This window comes from Esox lucius, chromosome 17, assembly GCF_011004845.1.
Source record: "Esox lucius isolate fEsoLuc1 chromosome 17, fEsoLuc1.pri, whole genome shotgun sequence".
In the NCBI taxonomy this organism is placed as follows: domain Eukaryota; kingdom Metazoa; phylum Chordata; class Actinopteri; order Esociformes; family Esocidae; genus Esox; species Esox lucius.
The window spans coordinates 18,952,233-18,971,637 of record NC_047585.1 but is presented as its reverse complement, the minus strand read 5'-3'; the positions used below and the strand labels follow the sequence as shown (position 1 = coordinate 18,971,637).

Here is a 19,405-nt window from a genome sequence, read left to right as displayed (position 1 = left end):
TGCACGTACTGGCTCTCACTGTCAGCTACCATACAGATCAACACAATGTTCTTTGACTCCCACCTCCTGCATATGATTATCTCCATCCACCGAGTACAATGGTGACAGAGTGAGTCAATGAAGTATAGAATGTATGGTATAAATACAAAGGCCAAGTGAAAAAGTGAAGGAATGGGACAATGGATTAAAGGAGGAGTGTGTGTGTGCGCGTGTAAAAACAACATTTTATTAAGGCCTCTCAGTTTTTTTTTTTCTTTTTACAAAAAAGTAGTCCTGACATCTCTGAGACAATGTGAAATCAGTAGAAGGTTTTCCCAGAATCTCTTGATTCTCCATGTATAGTCTTTGATGACCTCTGAAAGGCCCGCAGAGTCCCGTCCACCTGTGGTGTTGGTGCAGTAACACTGCCGTACCAAGAGGGCGGTCCTCTCTTGTGGGTGGAAACTATTGGCGCCATGTTCCCCTACCCTCTGTTTCCGACGCCCCGCCCCAATGTTCCCAAGCAGCAGTGCCATCATCTACCCTGCGACCTGGCAGAGAAGAGGGAGGGGCCAGTGTCCAAGTAAGCCCCTCCCCTCCTGCTCCAAATGCAGGTATGTACCACAGACAATTAAGGTTCATTGATTGAAACAAAAGTAACAATTAACAGTGACATTGATAATAATAGTATACTGACATTGAAGTTAACAATAGTAATAAAACTGAAGTGTCTGGTACTGGAGGTCCTCTGATGACCATGTGTTCCATCACTGCCCCTCACCCAACCACATCATCCACCCACCCCCCTGACCCATTAGGGGGCTCCTCCTGATGTTATAGTGCAATAGACCCTCTCTCCAGCCCTTCCCTGACAGCCCTGCTGGGGGGCGCAGGTAACCCGGGTCGGCTCTCCAGGCCCTGCAATCTGTCCTCACTGCATGCGGTCTGGCTGGACGTGCTGCTGGGGCGCGTACTGCAGAAAGGCGGGGGACGGGCCCGCCCCCGTGGGGAGGGCCTGGTGAACAGCAGCCGTGGCGCTGGCCTGGGTGGGCGCGGCCTGGCTGGGGGCGTAGCTGTAGCCCAGGAACCCCGGGGAGGCGGCGTAGGGGTACTGCTCGAAGGCGGCCTGGGCGTACTGGGCGTAGGCGGCGCTGTAGTCCAGGTAGGGGGAGCCCACGGAGGGGGACACCTGAGAGGGGAGCACAAGGCTGGGCTGGACGTAGGCCTGGGGGTAGACGTACTGCTGGGCCAACCTGGACGTGCAACACAACCACATTTACACACGTTAAAAGACCAGGAAGGGCTGGAGCAACAACAGCAGAGGGTTACATTCAGTCCTAAACACTGTGCAGTAGGACCAGCGGATGTTGAATGTGTGTGTGTGAGTGAGAAAGTAGTCAGACGCCATGCCACCCACTCACACAGTGAGAGAGGCAAGGTGAAGAGTGCCACATCCCTCGTCCGTTAAAACCTACACAACCTGTTAGGTAGGCCCCCTGGGAAGGTGGCGGAGGGGGGCCCTTATTGGCAGACACCAGCCGGTGTTTTAACAGCTGCCTCAGACACACACGTAGGTACACACTGTGGTGCTTCCCGTTTTGTGTTAAATTGGATATGAGTGGTTGAGAGGGGGGGAGTGCTTATCAAGGCTTTGAGCCAGTTGGGTCATGTGCTTTAAGCTCCTCCTCCTCTCTCCCTGGGGATCAGTGTTCTGGGGCCTGGGGACCGCTCACTGTCTATCCAGCAGAACAGCACTTGGAACAGCGTTGGGGTGAGTTTTATAAGTAGGCCACCGAGTGCATCTCTTGGGACTGATGATGATGATGATGGCAGGGGAAGACGGTGGGAATCCCCCTGCAAACTCTGCGAGGGAGAGGAGGGCGGAGGCCTGTTTGGAGAACCCCCCCTCCCAAAAAATACTGCAGCTGGATGGAAACTGAAATCTTCGCTCCGCTGCACAAGAAAAAGCACACACGAGCCAAAAGCCGAGTTCAGAGGAAACGGAGAGCCTTCTTCACCCCTCCCACACTGAGTGCCTGGCAGGAGAACTCCCGTATGGGCGGGGTTAAAGAACATCGAGACCGTGAAGTCACAGCACACAATCCTATTCGGCTAGGTCTCAATACTTCCCTGCCCTGGAACTTCATGGTCACTGCCGGGACGGCGTGGCTGATCCCAACGGCGTGTTCACCAGTGGCCATGGAAGTGGGAATGGAGCCACGGAAGACTATTGAGACGCAGCCATGAACTCAAACACGGCAGAAAGGGCACATGCGTGGGTCACACACACACGCGCGCACACACACACACACACACACACACGCACAGGGCCAGATACTGGTACTTCAAACTGCAACAAAAAGTCACCACTGCAAACCCCAAACCATGCCTTAATAGGGAAGAGAGGCACTCTTTAATCAGCATATCCTTTAAGCCATATCACACACACACAGGGGGGAAAGATAAAGCCACTCCAATCCGTCAAAACACACTACACTGCAGTCTCAAGCCATCGCTGGCACCTTAGAGAGGGGCGGGAGCATTCACGGCTGTCTGCTACCTTCCTCCTGGGAGCCTCCGAGCTAGGCCCGACGAAGCCTTGGGTTCTTCGCTCCCCGGTCGGCGTGCCGTTCAGCTGGGAGCACAGAGCAACCGTGAGGGGGTTGGGAAGTATAGTTGAGGGGGTTAACAACAAAAACACTCATTCATGATCTGGATCATCGTAGATACTATAGGAGACGGACACACTGAGTAGCACAGGATCACTGGCCTTTCCGAGGTGACGCTAGCGGTTGGGCTTTCCACGCGACATATACGAAGAAGGCGCAGAATTGCTCACCACTGTTGCTTGTCGTTACACACAAGCCCTAGGTCTGCGTAGCTAGGCATTAAACAGTCGTTACACAAGCCCTAGGTCTGCGTAGCTAGGCATTAAACAGTCATTACACAATGCCGAGTGCTATACACTAACAATAATTCACAAAAAGTACATTGTCTCCATAGCCCGAGATAATAGGAACCTAGGGCCTGTGGTAGAGGGGGCAGAGCGGGCTGACACAGGCTGGCCAGTCCCACGACAGAACGGTCAGATATTCACAAAAGACCCATTCAGACACCCACACAGATGCCCTGACAGAGGAGCACACATGAAGCCGGTCAGACACGGCCACATTACGCACAAACAGATGAGCCCCTTCTTTCTGTGGCCTTGGAAGAGTCTGGCCTCAGGCCTCCTGACCGCCGTACGGGACAACACGACATGGGGGGGAGGCGGGGGGGGCGTACGTCGGTCAACTCTCCCCTCGCTAAGATAGGAAAGTGAAGAGGGTAAAAACACTGAAGGGACGAGTCGCGTGTGTGCTGTTTGAGGAGCTGGGAGAAGAGGAAAACAGCGGAGCGCGGAGCTCCCGGGGCCATCTGACATCACAGGGCCTGACAGGGTCTGCGTGGAGGGCGTAGGTCAGAGGTCAGTTGGTTTTGTGCTGACGGCCAGCCGGGTGACACTTGCTACTCCGGGGGTGACAGAGTTGGGCCTGCCTGGGCAGTCACCTTTCAGTCACGGTTACATGATTGGAGAAACCGGTCCAACTTTGGCTTTCATGAGAAGTAGCTTTTACCTACAGATGCACAGGCATAGTTTTTTCATCAGTATTCACCCCGCAGATGAGGCAGAAACAAAAGTCCACAAGGTCTTTAGGCACCTATTTTAACAGAGAAAAACCCAATGCCTTCCTGTTGTTGTTTGACACCTGTATGAGGGGTGACATCTGGTGAAAGTACAGCCTCATTAAGCACAATGCCTCTTCAGAGACCAAGCCAACACCTCCCCCCTCTTCCACACCTCCCCCCAACGTAAACCCCTCACCTAATCCTCACCCCTTACACCCCCCCCCCCCCCAGTCTCATGGGGGTGTCAATTTTCAGTGTCTCCGTCTTACCCTCCCCCGTGCAGCCGGCAGGAATGCTGTTCAAAAGACATCAGGCCGTTTCCTTCTCCTCCCCGTCAGAGTGAGGGGAGGACAATGGCCTGGAAGACGACGGGAAAGTGAAGGAGCCAGAGGCGGAGCCTGGCACGCCACCACAGTCCATCTGCCCACCCGGAGAGAAGCTCCGTCACCATACCTGGGCCGCAGACACGCGCTCCCTTCCCGAGCGCCCCGTCGGGCCGTACGTTACACAAGGTTCTGCGCAGGAGAAAGGCGGCAAGGACATTTTAGCGCGCCCTCCGTCTCAGAGCAGCCTGTGTCTGTCAGCGGCCTACAGAGGGATCTCGGAGGGCGGCAGACAGGTGCTCCATCTCTGCGGGGCTGCAGTCAGTCAGTCACAGGGGATTAGGGGTGTAAAAGCCTGTAATAAGAGCCAACACCTGCCAGACCCACACAGCCACACTCGGGATCCTCGGGGCTCCGCCCTGCCCGTTACTATAGCAACAAACACTCGATCAGACAGGGGATCCTAAGTCGGCAGACACGCGCTAATATTATAGGTACTGCATGTAAGAGCTTAGAGCAAATGAGAAATACAAATAAATATGGCTTGGACGTTGAGGGAGTAAAGGGGGGGGGGTGGGGTCAGTGGAGCGTGTGTGCTGGACATCGGTCACCTCCTCCGGGTTGTTCTTACAACAGACAGCCCCCGGAGCCTCTCAGGGAGAGGGCCAACTGGGTCAGGTGGGAACTGGAGGGGTCTCAAGAGGGGGCTGAGAGTCACGCATGTGCCCATGGAATGCAACATACTACAGCCGCTTGAAAACCGAAAAGTTAAGAGTCGGCCCAAACTAAACCACACATACATTATGCTAATAAGGCCTTCATCTGAAGAGCAAGCAGAAATGCGTTTTCAACTGAGCTCTTGTTTAGCAGAGCGGTAGTACAGACGCCGTTCACAAGATACGGATAACAGTTCACAAAGTGGGAGTTCCCACTCCCACACACTTACCCATACTGCCTCTGGATGAGCGCTGGGTGAATAGGCTGCACTCCGATGGATATGCCTGGAAGACCAAGGAAGAACGACCCGTCAGACATTTGCATTTAGGGTGGAGGGCAGGAGAACAATGGACAGAGGCATGGTGACTTCTAGCAAAGTTAACTGAAAACATAGTGGGGGAAAAAAAACTAAACACATACCACTAATATGATACATACAGAAACGTTAAATAACATTTCTGTGGTTTGTTTATACATTATAGCGAAAGTAAACAACTCCAACGGGCTACCCGCCCCCGGTCAGTAAAACGCTTCAGGATGACGTTGGAAATATAACACTACTGAAAATCCTACAGGGGTATGTATGCAATAACTAACCACCCATGATATCAAAATGATAGTTTGAGCCATAGAGGCTAGTCTTTGCTTACATTTACTGTGTTTATAACAATGGAGTAAAAAGAAATGTATATATATATATATATATTTGGGTTTGTGATGGCTTACAACAGTTGATCTAAGCTCAGTAAATTATATTGTTTTAAAATCTCGGATGGCAGATTTTCTAGTGGTCAAGTACATTGGGCGAGGAAATTAAAGACTGGTGGTAATCCCCAACCTGACATGGTAAATTGAGGAAGGAACTTAACCAAAATTGCTCCAGTAAAACAAAAAAATATTAGTGTAGCCACTGCTGATTATCCCTTTAAACAAACAATTATAAGAGCCTTAGTTAGGAACTGCAGATATGATTCTAAACTTGTGTTCTAATTAAAACCAAAATAAAAAATGCACCAGGTAAATAAAAAAAACTTTTTAAACTACATTAATATTCCTACTCCCTGTTATGTCCAAGTTTAGTTTGGACTTCCTCATGAAGTTGAATAGGATCCAGATATAAAACTATTCTCGAAAGTACAAAAAAAGTTGGTATGACATTTACCAAGAGCGCGACAGTAAATAAATCCAAACACAGTCAAATGTCTGTACATTTCTGAATGTGGCACATGGGATTTCAGAAGTACCATTTCCCAACAGTCTAAAGGGTGTCAGCACATGTTATGTTGGTGTGTCCGCTGGTTGTTCTCACCCCTGGTCGGCTCACCTGTCTGCATACTGCGGGGTTTGGCACCAATGTAAGCCAGGTTGACGTTGGCCTTGCGACCGTCGATGATGGGGTTGGGGTCTTTACAGGCCCTCTCAGCTGCTCCTCGGTCTGTCATTGTCACCTGACACATAATCCCACAGACGGTGACCATATTAGCCCATACAAAGACAGAAGGCCCCAATTAGCTGGTAGCGCAGTAGACATCCATTCATCAGCATATGACTGTCGGGCTATGAAAAGGACCGCTAACGTGAGGTTCCTTGCGCCCTCGAAGCCTAACTTAGAAAATGTCCGTTAACGTGAGGTTCCTGGCGCCCTCGAAGCCTAACTTAGAAAATGTCCGTTAATGTGAGGTTCCTGGCGCCCTTGAAGCCTAACTTAGAAAATGTCCGTTAATGTGAGGTTCCTGGCGCCCTTGAAGCCTAACTTAGAAAAGGTCCAAAGCATCTGTTATGTCAATGTCAAATAATTTTTGGTTAAACAATTAAGTACATTGTTGAATTTCATTCTGACTGTTTTTAAACTGAAAATAACAGAAATGGCTTTTTAGCAGAGATAACAAAATGTAGCTTGTATTGTCTGGGAGTAGTTTGAGTGGGGAGGGGAAAACGGAAAACTAGCTTTGATTGGCAGAGTGGATTCCAACTGTTATAGGTCTTATGATATGACCGGCCCATTCCTTCCCACCTCAACAGGCTTTCAAGCAGCGCTTGCACAATGAGGGAATGGTCATAATTTACACAACAGCGTGTCATATCTAACCTAGAGTGGAAATAAAGGAAACATGGAAACCCCTTTCTGGATGCACTAGCCCTTTAAGAAAATATGCCCTACTGGCCAATCACAGAAACCCCTCTGTACAGCTTCCACTTCTGAAATTTCCCCTTTCTAAAAAGAGGAAACTGATTATCAGTTAGTAACCAGCCAGTACAATTAGTCAATCAGCCATGCACTTCAGACTGATGTATGCTGAATAGCTTATCTAATTAGACAAAGGAGTATTAGGAGATTGTTCAAATCCACCCCCACCCGTGCCAGTGCATTAGATGGCATTTCTATTGTTTTGTTCTCCTGCCAATGAAAGCTGATTACATATCTGTGTTTTAATCTGAGGCGCAGCTCAATTACAGTGTGCTGTTGAAGGGGACGCACCTCTCCAGACTGGAGGAGAGGTTGTAAGCCCGGTCCAGGGCATGTGTTGTGAACACACACGAGCAGCGGGCTGTGTTGACAGTGGAACCTATTGAAAGGGGTCTACTAATCCACCTTTGGTGGGTGTTTGGTAAAGCTTTGCTATGGAGCACCCCCACCCCCAACCCTCCTTTCTGCTACTGAAGCAATGAGCAACAGGATTATCAAGTTCGCCCTGTCAGTTAATTGGAAAAACCTGCCGGGGTTTTTTTTGCCCCGGCACGGCATGCATGCAAGGTGATATTCCTGAGCCGGTCGGACCTGTAACACCAGACGTTCTGCAGCAGCGGTGGCCGTTAATGACAGAGCGCCACTGTTTTTTGGTCAGTGCTGATGTGTAAACACAGAGTGCCATTGTCTAACAGTTATAAACTGTGTGAGGAGCGCATACACACGCATGCACACAAACACACTTTCCATTCCATCTTTGGCCTCTAATAATGCTGATGAGTCTCTCCAAGATTCTGGTAAATATTTGCATTTCTGTGGTTTCTGTTCTTTGTTATTATGAAAGGGAAGGTGGGTTTCATTTTTCCTACCAGATACATATTCCATTTCTTAATCTGGCCCGCACTCACTGGCTGATTACCAGAGGATAGCTTGAAGACAATATGAAATTTGGCGGTATACTGGTGTAAATCAGAGGAAGGGAACCATCTATGGAAATAAACACCTGTGGCGACTGGTTAAGCTGACTCACAGAAGGGGGAAGTGCACCTAACGTCCATCTATGACAGCTGCTACTACAACAAGGGGAGGTGTGTCTGTGTGTGGGGGGGTCTAAATCTGTCATGGTTCCGAGTTTGTAGGCCTACTCTTATTAAGTGGGTCCATCTCGGGAGAGAAAAAAAGAATCCCACTTTCGCAGCAGTTATGGTTCTATAAACACCACTTGGGCTTGAGAGCTTTCTGGCGGGGTTTTATAATGGTGTGTGGGGGGGTCCTACGTACCCCCGGCTTCTTCAAAATCACCATATAAAGCAAACGAAGAAAAATCTTGCACCTCGGTGCGTGCCCTTGCCGCGCTCATAACCGATTAGAGTAGATCATAACTGTAGATCATTCATAGGCCAGCGGTGCAGGTAGGTGGAAAGAAGGCTTGTGGTGTGTTCGTTTGGGGAGGTGGAGTAAGCAAAAGGGACATATGTGGAGTAATAATCTTCATCAAAGCATGTGATCACTCATCCTGAATAAGGCTGTGATGAAGCAAAGAAAAATGCATTTCCGTTTTAGCCACACATTTAGACTACGACTTATTTTGACTTCCACGACACTTAAAAGACATTTGGCGACAGCATTATTCTGATGGGGATATCCATTTGTAGGCTACTTAAAACAGGCACTTGGCGCAGCCGCAATCAATATGTTTTTCCTTTAGGCAAAGTAGCTTGTTGGAACAATAACTTAATGGCGGAAATAAACGTTTGTTCGCATATCTCAGGAGAAAGCTAAAAATGGGCCTAATAGTCATGCACACATTTTATTCGGAATTCATTTTCACCGATTTGACTATTAATTGTTCTCAATTGAGAGCGCCGCGTAACGGCGCACGTGCTGCCAAGCGAACTGCGGGACTGACAAGTGTCAGATTGTTACTACTTACAAAGCCGTATCCTCTGGATTTCCCCGTCTGTCTGTCGGTAATCACCACAGCTTCGTCGATGTCTCCGAAGGCCTCAAAATACTTTCTCAATGAAGCATCGTTAGTGTGGTAGGGCAAGCCACCCACGAAAATTTTGGTAAAAGTGGTGTCTTTCTGAATTGATGTAGAATGCATCACTTCCAGACCTCCGTTCACAAACTGATGCAAAAGCATTGGCAAGCCGGTAAGATGACTAGGCTAAAGACTGAAGAACAGTTAACTTAAGGTAGCCTAGTTGGTTAACCAACAACTGACATATGTCCAGCATCAAAAAGCTACGCAGCTACACAGCACAATGTCTCCACATAGGCACCATACGGTCTGTTCACTACTCGTTAACTTATAAAATACTTTTCCTTTCCTGTATTCAGTCTTCGAACTTCTAGTTTCCAAGTTGACTGTTACGTCTGTTTCAGTACACCATTTTAAACTGTCCCCGTTCAACGCTTTCGAACTGGTTGCTTCCCTTGCCGCTATTGGAAACGGTCTGGGAGAGTTTATGTAGTCGCGGAGTCTGATCACGCCCATTTAAGATGGCTGGCCTATGGGCAATGATTCTGGATGACAGAAATTGTTCTTGTGCAGTCAAGCCCTCCCACTTGTCCGTCCCCACGCGTTCTTCTTGCACCTGCTTTTGTCCTTTAGCCGACACAAAGACAAGTCATTAGCCGCCCTACAACAGTAGACCAGCAGGCAGAAACGCACGTTGCTTTGTAACACTCTCGTAGTAGGTAATAAATGACTATATTTCGTCTGTTGGTTTCCTTCGATTGGAGCAACATTTCATTGTGACATGATTTTGAACAAATGTTGCGAGTTTCTACGGACTGAACCATGTAATAAACCTCAAATTATTTATTAAACCGCTATTAACCAGGTAAAACAATTCTCATTTTCACTGAATATTAAACACCCAATTTCAAGAGCATAGAACACACTCAAACACACAAATCATGTAAAAATTGTCCAAATACGAGTAAACCTGAATACTATACAACAGAAAGACACCATGACATAGCCTATATACTTGTTTAAATACATACATATTACAGTTTGTTGTCATATAGGCCTACATGCCAAATTGTAATATTGGGACTTTGCCTAAGGGGAGTTCAAAGTAATAAAAACACATATTTCAAAACATCCAATTATATTCAACATAAGGTTAGTATAACACAACTTTATTCTTCCTCAAGGACCATTAGGTCGTCCAACAATCTGCTTTTGTGGATTCCACCGTCACGTTCAAAGTTTACTGGAGGTGGTGCTTTTTCTGTTGCTGCACCAAAGTTGTGGAACAGCCTACCTTTATTTATTAGGTCCTCTACTAGTAGCAACGTTTTTCAATCCCACCTTAAGACCTATCTTTTTTCTTCAGCATTTGAGTCTGCAAATGGGTAGGAAGTTCTGTTTATGTTTGTCATGTCCTGTAAATATGTTTAGTTGGCTATATGTTTTGACTGTATAGCACCCTGGTCACATAAGTTGTTTTTAAATGTGCTTTATAAATAAATCTGACTTTGACTTTATTACAATCAACAGGCTAAGCCTCATTTTGCACCTCAGTACTCAGAGGTTACTGGCTGTGACATTTTCCAGAGACTTCTACCAGTCAGTCAGTCTAGTATTCACACTGAGTATACATCATTAATACACGCTGGCCACTGCAGCACGCCTTCTATTATCAAGAAGATTGCTTGGCCAAAGAAGCTCCATTATAAAACATATGCACACCGCTGACTACAAGAGAGACAACCGCGTTCAAATACCCAGAACTTTTATAACACTGCCACTAGATTCTTGTGGTTATTGTTCAAAAGCAGCCAGGCATTCATTTTTAGAACAGTCAGTTTATTACAAACATGTTATGCCACTACAGTGTCCACAGAGGGCTTCAGGGTTTTGTCATTGATTGATTAATAACTGCTCACAGAAAAATCGGTTTGGACTGAGATAATGTCCGGAGAACATGTCAGGGCAAGTAGCAGAATGGCTGTGTGGGTCACCACCATTACTCCTGAGAAAGACATGGCTTTGCCAGCAAATTCAAAGCACTCTAATTACTACTAAAACATGGTACAGCCTGGTACAGTGTTAACTGAACTCATAAACAATGACAACTATATGAATATAATGAGAATACGGTGCCCAGAGAAGGCGGAGGGAACGAAAGGTTGGATTCCTTACAACGGATTTTAGCCTGTCAGCTAACATTTGTTTAAATTCACAAGGCCTTTAGATGCCGTAACAGTTTGAGGAACCAGCGGACAGTGTGACTGTAACATCCCACCCTCGGTGCCTTGGAGCTCATCTGCTAAGTACCCAGGTCCTGGCTTGCAGTGAGATGACACTCTGATGACTACAATAAAAGGCCTTACATTCACACCTTCTTCCCCATGACCAGTCAATTTTTTCACACAGCCTTTGTAGCTCCCCATCACCCCTCATTCATATCCTACTGATAAATCCACAATTTCAGGCCACTTAAAGTAAAAACACTTGATAAATCAAATTGCACTGCTTTGATCCTCAACTGACTTTTGTCTTTCTGGACCACTGCAGCTGGGGTCACTGAAAGACAAAACACTCCACCTAGTGGCCTCTCGGATTAAAGCACATCATTGTCAAAATTGCGGTTTCAAACAGGTTAGAAGAAATGTGGTGTAACAGGAACCTGGTTAATTACATTAGATTCCTTGTTGTGGATGTGTGAGAATCAAAACAACACTTATCTGCTTACAAGCACAAAAAACATTGGGCAAATCTTGAGAGTATCCAGTATGTTTATTTCAGCTACAACAAGGAGTGACGTCAAACAGATGAAAATGTCTTTGGAAGGTGATACAAAAATAAAGAGCTGAACACATTAATAACATATAAACAACATAGTCTCCTTCCCCTGCTAAGATGTTGCTGATGCATGCCAGATCTTGCAACACCAGGACAGGTATTTTACATACCAGCTAACCACAATGTGTGTTTGCAGGCTGGGGATGACGACACATGACACCTGGATACTGGCCTTTAAACGCCTCAACTATTGTCAGTCAGAGTTCTTCCTGTCATGGCATCCCAGGCGCTAAGGCCCCCAGTCCCTATCCATTTACGGAAAACCTAGAGATCATCTAAAATACCACCCCCCCACCCAGCCCTCTTAAGATGAATGGATGTTGCTCTGGGTAAGAGTGTCTGCTAAATGAGTCAAACGTAACCGTATTGGCTGATGCATGCGGTGTCTAAGCAGGGGAACATGACCAACTGACAACAACCCCTCACCCGTCGCTCTGACCCCGTGAGGTCAATAGTCACACAGCCGTCATCTCCTCTGGGCAGTTTATGAACAGTTCTCCACGCAGCGACAACGTTCCCGGCGTTCCTCTTGATTGCACCGACGCACTAAAGCGGCAGGTCGTAGATGAAGACTCCACAGATCTGAAATCAGGACAGAGCAGTCAGCCGTGGGCGGCGTCGCTCAGGCAGTCTCTCTTCCTCACGGAACCGGACATAAGCAACGGCTGTGAAATCGTATTGCCTAATGTATTACAAATGAGGGTTTTCCACTCTACAGCCCATCATGTCTTCATATTAATCCACTCTGATTCAATACATCGAAAAGGCCCCAATCAGTTTGTATGTTGCTATGGAAATCCTTACTGTTTCCCCAAACTCACAAGCAATATCAATGAATGTGGAATCTACTCATTGTGAGCCTTCTCCAATCCGGGACATCTCTGACCCAACAAGGGCTTATCTACACAGCATAGCCCGAACCTAAACCGACAGGCGGACTTCACTTAGTGCAACTGCAACCTACCACTCGGCAGTACACAGCAGCACTGAGGGGTTGGGACTGATGTCACAATACTGTCAACACCGCCAAGCTCCCGACAGCCCGGACGCACCCACCAACGACATGCTGACATGCTAATAAAGGCCCCAGTACATATCACAGTGGAACTGAGTGAGGCAGCCATGTCCGGAGACGAGGTCTCCATGGTCACAGGCAGCCACTCGATGTCACCCTCACCATTTCTTGTTCCGAGGCTTCAGCTCCTCGGCGGCGTTCCGCAGGAAGATGTAGTTCTTCTTCTGGGGGTTGTAGTACTCATGCCCCTGAGGATTCGAATGTCTCATGAGTTTGACAAATAAAACCCTACACTATATGCGCAGTTGGATAGCGGCCGCTGGTGACGTGACAGAACTCACCTTTGACCAATCGTAGCTGGAGGCGTAGGCAAAGATGTTGCCGTTGCTGTTGAAGCAGCAGGCTGTGATTGGCTGGTCCAGCTGCTCTGAGGTCTTTAACTTGGTGCGGGCGTCTTTGTCCCAGAAACTGAAGCGTCCATCGGAGCCCACAGTGGCCAGTGTTCCATGGACAGGGTGGAAAGCGATGGCGTTCACCTGATAAAGAGGGGCAGAGAGAGAGGGGAAGAGAGGCAGGTTAAGGGCTGTCACTTGCTCTTTGGGATTTTAGGCTGGGTGTCTGTATAGAACTGTGTGACAACCACTGATGTAAAACAGGCTTTGCAAAATACATTGATCTATAAAAACATGGTTGATCGGTTGAAGGTAGACAATAATATAAGAGAGAGAGATATTCATGCTACGTTGTTCAGTTGGAAGACAAGTTGACAACCACTCATGAAAGAAAGGCACCGGTCCGTTATTTATTGAATAAAGACTTAACAAACGTACAGCATAGATGTCCTGGGGGGTGGCAGTGTTGGTGCCATTGGAACGATGACACTTGAAGGTAAAGTTGTCCTTGGCTCTGCAACAGAAAACCCAGACGTGGTACAAAACAACTGAATAACCAAGTCCCTAACACTTAAATGGAGTCCATCAGTCTGAACGTCAAGCTGACGACTCACGGGTTTGGGGGGTTGATGTAGTGGATGGCTACCCTCCCCTCAATGCTTCCCAGGGCAAAGCCCGTCGGCTTGTTCTGCTTGTCCTTAAAGATGGCCAGACAGCGATGCTGGAGAGGAAGTTATACAGGAGCAAAGGTCAAACTTAAAGAACAGAGGACGATGATTCAGCTGGGCGGTGTGAGGGCACATTCACCTGGTGCTTAAGGGGAGAGTCTATCCTGCGGAACTCTGACGGCTGGTTTTCCAGCTGGTAGACGATCAGGCCTCTTTCTGCTGTGGCTACCACAGCCATAGGATAAACCACGTCTGCACAGTAGCATCTCTCCGGCATCTGCAGGGACATCATGGGACTGGGGGAGCGTGTGTCCCAGAACTAAAAGGGGAACATACGGTGTGGGTGAGGAATGCTGATCATCACGTCAGTACCAATGACTTCCAATGTGCATCATTCGCTAGGATTGACGATTGAACAATCAAACTGAATATACAGGTGAATGCGTTTCACCTTAAAACAATAGTTTAGAAATTACAGAGAAAAAGATACACCTAGAAAAATGACAAATGGTAAAACCAATTACAGATTAAAATGGTATAACGGTAATAAAATAAGTCAGTATTAGTAAAAGCATGGATTTAAGCCCTCATGCAGCAATATTACATAAGCACTGGATGTATAATAAATCACTGTGTTTACTTAATGAAAAGTACCTTTAAATATATTTGTAGTATATTTATGCAATAAGGAGTGGTATATGGCCAATATACCACAGCCAGGAACTGTTCTTGGGCACAATGCACCCCGGAGGGTCTGGACAAATGGCTTAGCCGTGGTATACTGGCATATACATTATAAACTTAAAGTTAAAGGTTGTCATACACGTGGAATTAATTCTCGTATACGACGGCTATCAGCCAATGAGCACTGAAGACCCAAACCACCGGATAATAATTATATCTCTTTTACCATTATCCTGTTCTGGCCCTTGAAATGCTCAGTCATATTGAGCGCATGTTAGGAAATTCATTAACATTGTTTACATACACGACCCAGATAGAAGGATCAGAGTCACTTAGCTAGATATCATTGGTCTATTACACTCAGATAAGAATGTGATGCCATGATCAGGGCCAAAATTCTGTTCTGTCTGAATTGGCTAAAATCCAAGTATTTCAATTTCAAACAGCGCTTTCACAAAAAGGGCATTATCAAAACACCCCTTCAAAGTGCTAATTTGAGCTCATAGTGCAGCAGTATCATCAAACAAAGAAGGAAAAAAAGTTTTTTACAGCACTGACCCTTTAATAGCCTTTAAAATGTCAACATTCTGAGGCCCTCAGTTCCTTCGGTGGGCTGGTCCAAAGACCAGGATCATAGTGGCTGAAGGCAGCCTCACCAAATGTTTCGGTTTTGACCTTTGGAACTCAAAAGCATGTCAGACATGGGGTTGGGATGCAAGGCCACACGGGGCGTTAAAAGTTCCGAAGGTTTCGATTTGCGGTCCTACCTTCAGTGTTTTGTCCCAGCTTCCAGTCATAACACAGCTGTAGTTTGGGGCTTTTATCCAGTGGATCGTTCTGATTGGACCGTCGTGCTACAGGGGGAAATGTTTTTTTTCCCTCCATCAGATCATTTGTTCATCACTGTTATGCTACAAGTCCGTTGGGGCAACACAGCTGAAAAAAAGACGAGTGTGATACCTGTGCGATCTGCATGGCCTGGTTACTGTTCAGGTCCCACATCTTAGCTGTCTTGTCACAAGAAGCAGTAAAGACTTTGCTTCCATCCTGCTCAGACAAACATACCATCAAAACCATTCAGAAGAAATGAACACACGTGAGTTCTTAACAGATACATTCAGCATTTTAAAGGGACTGTGTACTTAAAAACACAAGTGCCAATGCATTCTCCCAGTCTTACGTCACTCCAGCACACATCCAGTACAGGACCAGTGTGCATCTGCTGTGCCTTGGGAACCGTCTGCCCATTGTCCTGCACCTCCCAGCACCGCACCTATCGGTCCAAGGGCACACAGACAGCAACTCAGAGAGCCACTTCTACACAGCCCTGGAAAGCACTACTTTGCCCCAGTCAGGACTAAAATACCAAATTCAACTATTAATGACAACCACTCACGTCATTGGCCCAGGATCCTCCTATGAGGAAGTTGCCCGGCATGGTAGGCGGGCTGAAAGCCAGGCAGCTGATGCTGTCGTCCGGTGGCGAGGTGACCTCAACATCCTGTGGTAGAGACACTGGAGCTAGAACACACCTCGCTGTTCGGTAGGTTGAGTCAGTTAGCTAACGGGAATCACTGTGGTACGCACCAGTGAAACGCAATGCCAATCTCTAAAAAAACAGACCACCTCTTTAGCAAAATTAAAGTTTTTTCTGATGGATATGGGTGGGTGATGAAGCATGTGCTAACCTTCATTGGATTGTGGCTGTCTGAAGTTGTGCTTCCAAAAACACCAGTTCCTCCAGTTCCAAAACCAGAGCTTGTCCCAAACAAACTCATGGTGGATTACAAACCAGACAGGGCTGTGCTAAACAACAAGACATGAACATTATAGATAGACCACCAAAGAAGCAGCAAGATAAGCTTGTTGTTCAACGCATTGGCAGGCATGTAATTAACCACTGGCATGCAAACAAAACAACTCTGCCCCATAGCTCACAAACACACCTGCAAAAAATTCTAAATCTAGCAAATACTGGAGTGATTCCTCATCCAAAAAAATGAAATGTTCATGCAATTTAATCCATTAAATGTTTCTTTTGAAGACAGATTGCTAACATTATTTATTTGAGTCCCCATTAGCTGGTGAAGAGGCAGTGCTAATGTTTCTGGGATCAACACAGGAATCTTAACAAAACAACAGTAAAAATAATATACATATCACAACATTTAAATTACAATCCAGTCATATAGTACACACTTTCATTCAGAGTGACTGACAGCTATTGGTTTAATTAAGACAGATAGGCTAATAAATTACCTTTAAACCATATCAGAAAATATGCAGCACACATGACTAGGAATTTTCCACCTAGCCCCGTAACGTAGTAGGCAAGATACATTTTTATTGTTTTGTAAACCCACATTGAAAACTTGGTGTGTTGAATTCAGGTAATCGCTGACAAATTAACAAAGTTTGTCAGGTCAGGTACCTAGCAGGAACCAAACGTCCAATACTCTAGGAACAAGGCTGTCGCTGCTTTATTCAGACTTACAGTACTGCAGGCCTAGCTACAGCCATTTAATAAAAATGCCATATTTGGAAACCATTTCTCATTGTTGCTATTACTGCTGCAAAATTGTGAAGTATAACTAAGTTATATCAACAATCTTTCAAAAAATGAACATTTTATGGATTACTGCTGTAACATTTCGTGAAAAAAAAAACCTAATCGACGTAGTGTATTTTCTTGTCTAGGTTTTCATAAACAATCCCTCTCTGAAATCCAAACAACCATACTGTTTGATGCAATATATACATTGACGAACGATGCTATAACATATAAAACACAAATAGCATGATAACAACGCGTTAGCTAGCTAGGTTTTGTTATTAACGTTACTACGCGCTAGAACTGTAAATCTCTAGCTACGGTCAACATATTTTTTGCATAGTTAGACTGTACTCTAGCTAGGACGTTTTTTTTTTTTTACAGTTATGTTTCCTTCCATTATCTACCGAAATAACATACCCGAAATTATCTTACAGTAGAGCAGACGAATGGCAAACCAACAGGCTACGGAAACGTAGCTACCACCTGCTATGACATCTAGATAACTTCATCTGTCGCACAGTAATGAGGTTAGGCTTCATAGTGGCCACTCCCGGTCAACAAAAAATAGAGATCTTCCATTGGCGCCAATTCAAATAAGCTCCATAAAATAACATGACTGCATTCTTAGTATGGCCTATTTTTGCGGTACTTTTTTAGTATTGTGGAGAGAAACAGGGAGGCAGAGCACAGACAGCCAAGCCGGTATGTTCTGGAGTCTGGAATTTAGACCGCTAGACTAGAATGTTGTCTGAAACTGTTAAAACAGAAAAGGCGGTAACGAAAGGGTTTTTTCTGTGATGTTTGCCACCAACCTTTGTAATGTAATTATTATTTTAAATTCAATATTGTTTTGTCTGTCCCCGATTTGACCCAATTAATTTGTTCCTCTTCCGAAAAACATTATCTTCCCTTCTCACAGCTAGGCCTATATAACATCCAGGAAGTGTAATTCTGTATTTGGTAGGAAAACAATAGCTCAAACGTAAAAAAATTAATTAAAAAAAGCTCAAACGTAAATACATACAAACACTGACTTAAATGTATAGTTACATGTTAGTCTGCTTGTCTCAGACATACAAGGTTACATTATTTAGTAAATATTTGATATAGAAGTTTCAATTCCTGTTTTATGATGTTTGCTTTTATCTTAATCTCAGTCACCAACCATGTTTCTGTACAGTTTTTATTTTTCATTTTTCCCCCTTGAAGATTTCAGTTTGTTTTTCAATTCAATTGTTCACATTATAGGTCACATTAAAATTGGAACATTTCTGACATGATTTATCTTTGTCTCATTCTTTAACATCACAAAGACCTGGCATTTTAAAAGGGGTGTGTAGACTTTTTATATCCACTGTATATATATTTTCCAGCCATTTATTATTAAATGGCTGGAATAGACAGTGGAGAGAAAGAAGAGATATTTGTGTGTGCTGTATTCAAACCCATAGCAGTACATCGGAGGCAGTTGCTTAGTTCGCTGAACCACCCTAGGCTATGTCTAGCCCAAACTTTTCTATTTATTTTTTCTCACAGTATTAATAAGTATGTTAGGTCCTATCACTTTGTATTCGTTGTATTCGGTTGTTTCTGTACGAAAAAAGAGAATTGTCAACTGTCACCAGTAGGAGACGCTACACTACTATATATGGTAAGCCGGTTGTCAGAGACTCAATCAGTGTTTTGACAAGCTTGAAAACCACACGGATGGCAGGTGCCCAAGCAGATGCCGTATTTTAATAATAATATTAATTAAAAATGAGTAGCGTGCATTTCGCTCACTGCACATACGGTTAGAAATGTTTACATTTAAGAAACAATGACTATAATATATCGCTAAATGCTCCACTTTGCTCATTTCTAGGACTTGTATTCGATACTATGCGGGGGGAAAGCCTGCAAAATATTCAAGGGCTGTTGCCTTCGGTCACACCTTCGGACTGCATATAATAGTTTTGTAATTTGCGATGTTCATTCTAAGCACGTGGCCATCAATACTTGAATTAACTGAAGGAAAATAAACATTTAAATCAGCTTGAATATACAGTTAATATATTATTTTAATTGGTATTTAATTGGAAAACTCATCTAAGTATATGAAAATAAAATACTGAAAAACTTGCCTATACTGCTATGTCTTATATAATGAGATTTGGGAAAGCATTTGAAAAAGCTAAATGCATGTAAAACAGCTAAATGATCAAGGTAGTGAAGGGGCTTTATCTGAGACATATTCACTTTTCAATGGCTTCTAAATCCTTATTCCACAATTGTCTTATTTCAATGCTTTAATTTGTCATTGAACCCCTTTATGGAAAACATAACGGACATGCACCTCTGAAGCTTGTGTGCATTACAAAGAAAGAATAAGGACACCTTTGTTTGTCTGTAGAC

At 45.2% G+C, this 19,405-nt stretch overlaps 2 protein-coding genes across 9 annotated transcripts; both read right to left on the bottom strand.

Moving 5' to 3' along the window:
- Positions 1–262: 262 nt before the first annotated feature.
- On the bottom strand, positions 263–9,333 carry LOC105017332 (RNA-binding protein 38). 2 transcript variants are annotated; one of them, XM_010881852.4, is made up of 4 exons: positions 8,810–9,333; positions 5,998–6,136; positions 4,918–4,972; positions 263–1,232 (listed from the first exon to the last, which is right to left on the bottom strand). In XM_010881852.4, exons 1-4 carry the CDS (start codon positions 9,020–9,022, stop codon positions 911–913), a joined length of 729 nt encoding a protein of 242 aa, XP_010880154.1. In that variant the 5' UTR covers positions 9,023–9,333; the 3' UTR covers positions 263–910. The 2 variants fall into 2 exon arrangements, with proteins under 2 accessions (XP_010880154.1, XP_010880155.1); XM_010881853.4 differs by having other exon boundaries at positions 6,013–6,136.
- A 2,280-nt stretch (positions 9,334–11,613) lies between these two features.
- rae1 (ribonucleic acid export 1) lies at positions 11,614–17,533 on the bottom strand. 7 transcript variants are annotated; one of them, XM_010881858.5, is made up of 12 exons: positions 17,429–17,533; positions 16,146–16,263; positions 15,854–15,958; positions 15,638–15,730; positions 15,418–15,504; positions 15,225–15,311; positions 13,913–14,092; positions 13,720–13,826; positions 13,544–13,619; positions 13,055–13,249; positions 12,876–12,961; positions 11,614–12,280 (listed from the first exon to the last, which is right to left on the bottom strand). In XM_010881858.5, coding segments are annotated over exons 2-12 (1,107 nt in total). In that variant the 5' UTR covers positions 16,236–16,263; positions 17,429–17,533; the 3' UTR covers positions 11,614–12,279. The 7 variants fall into 7 exon arrangements, with proteins under 7 accessions (XP_010880160.1, XP_034143479.1, XP_019910726.1 ...); XM_034287588.1 differs by lacking the exon at positions 17,429–17,533 and having other exon boundaries at positions 15,854–15,993; positions 16,146–16,683; XM_020055167.3 differs by lacking the exon at positions 17,429–17,533 and having other exon boundaries at positions 15,854–16,066; positions 16,146–16,222.
- Positions 17,534–19,405: the final 1,872 nt, after the last annotated feature.

Excerpts from the sequence above, each read along its gene's own strand:
- LOC105017332 (XM_010881852.4), bottom strand. The coding sequence starts at position 9,022 with ATGCTTTTGCATCAGTTTGTGAACGGAGGTCTGGAAGTGATGCATTCT. Across the intron at positions 6,137-8,809 it reads AATCCAGAGGATACGGCTTT|GTGACAATGACAGACCGAGG; the intron begins GTAAGTAGTAAC and ends ATTATGTGTCAG. Across the intron at positions 1,233-4,917 it reads CTCATCCAGAGGCAGTATGG|GTTGGCCCAGCAGTACGTCT; the intron begins GTAAGTGTGTGG and ends TTGCACGTCCAG.
- rae1 (XM_010881854.3), bottom strand. The coding sequence starts at position 16,235 with ATGAGTTTGTTTGGGACAAGCTCTGGTTTTGGAACTGGAGGAACTGGT. Across the intron at positions 13,620-13,719 it reads TACATCAACCCCCCAAACCC|AGCCAAGGACAACTTTACCT; the intron begins GTGAGTCGTCAG and ends TTTCTGTTGCAG. Across the intron at positions 13,250-13,543 it reads CCCCCCAGGACATCTATGCT|GTGAACGCCATCGCTTTCCA; the intron begins GTACGTTTGTTA and ends CCTCTTTATCAG.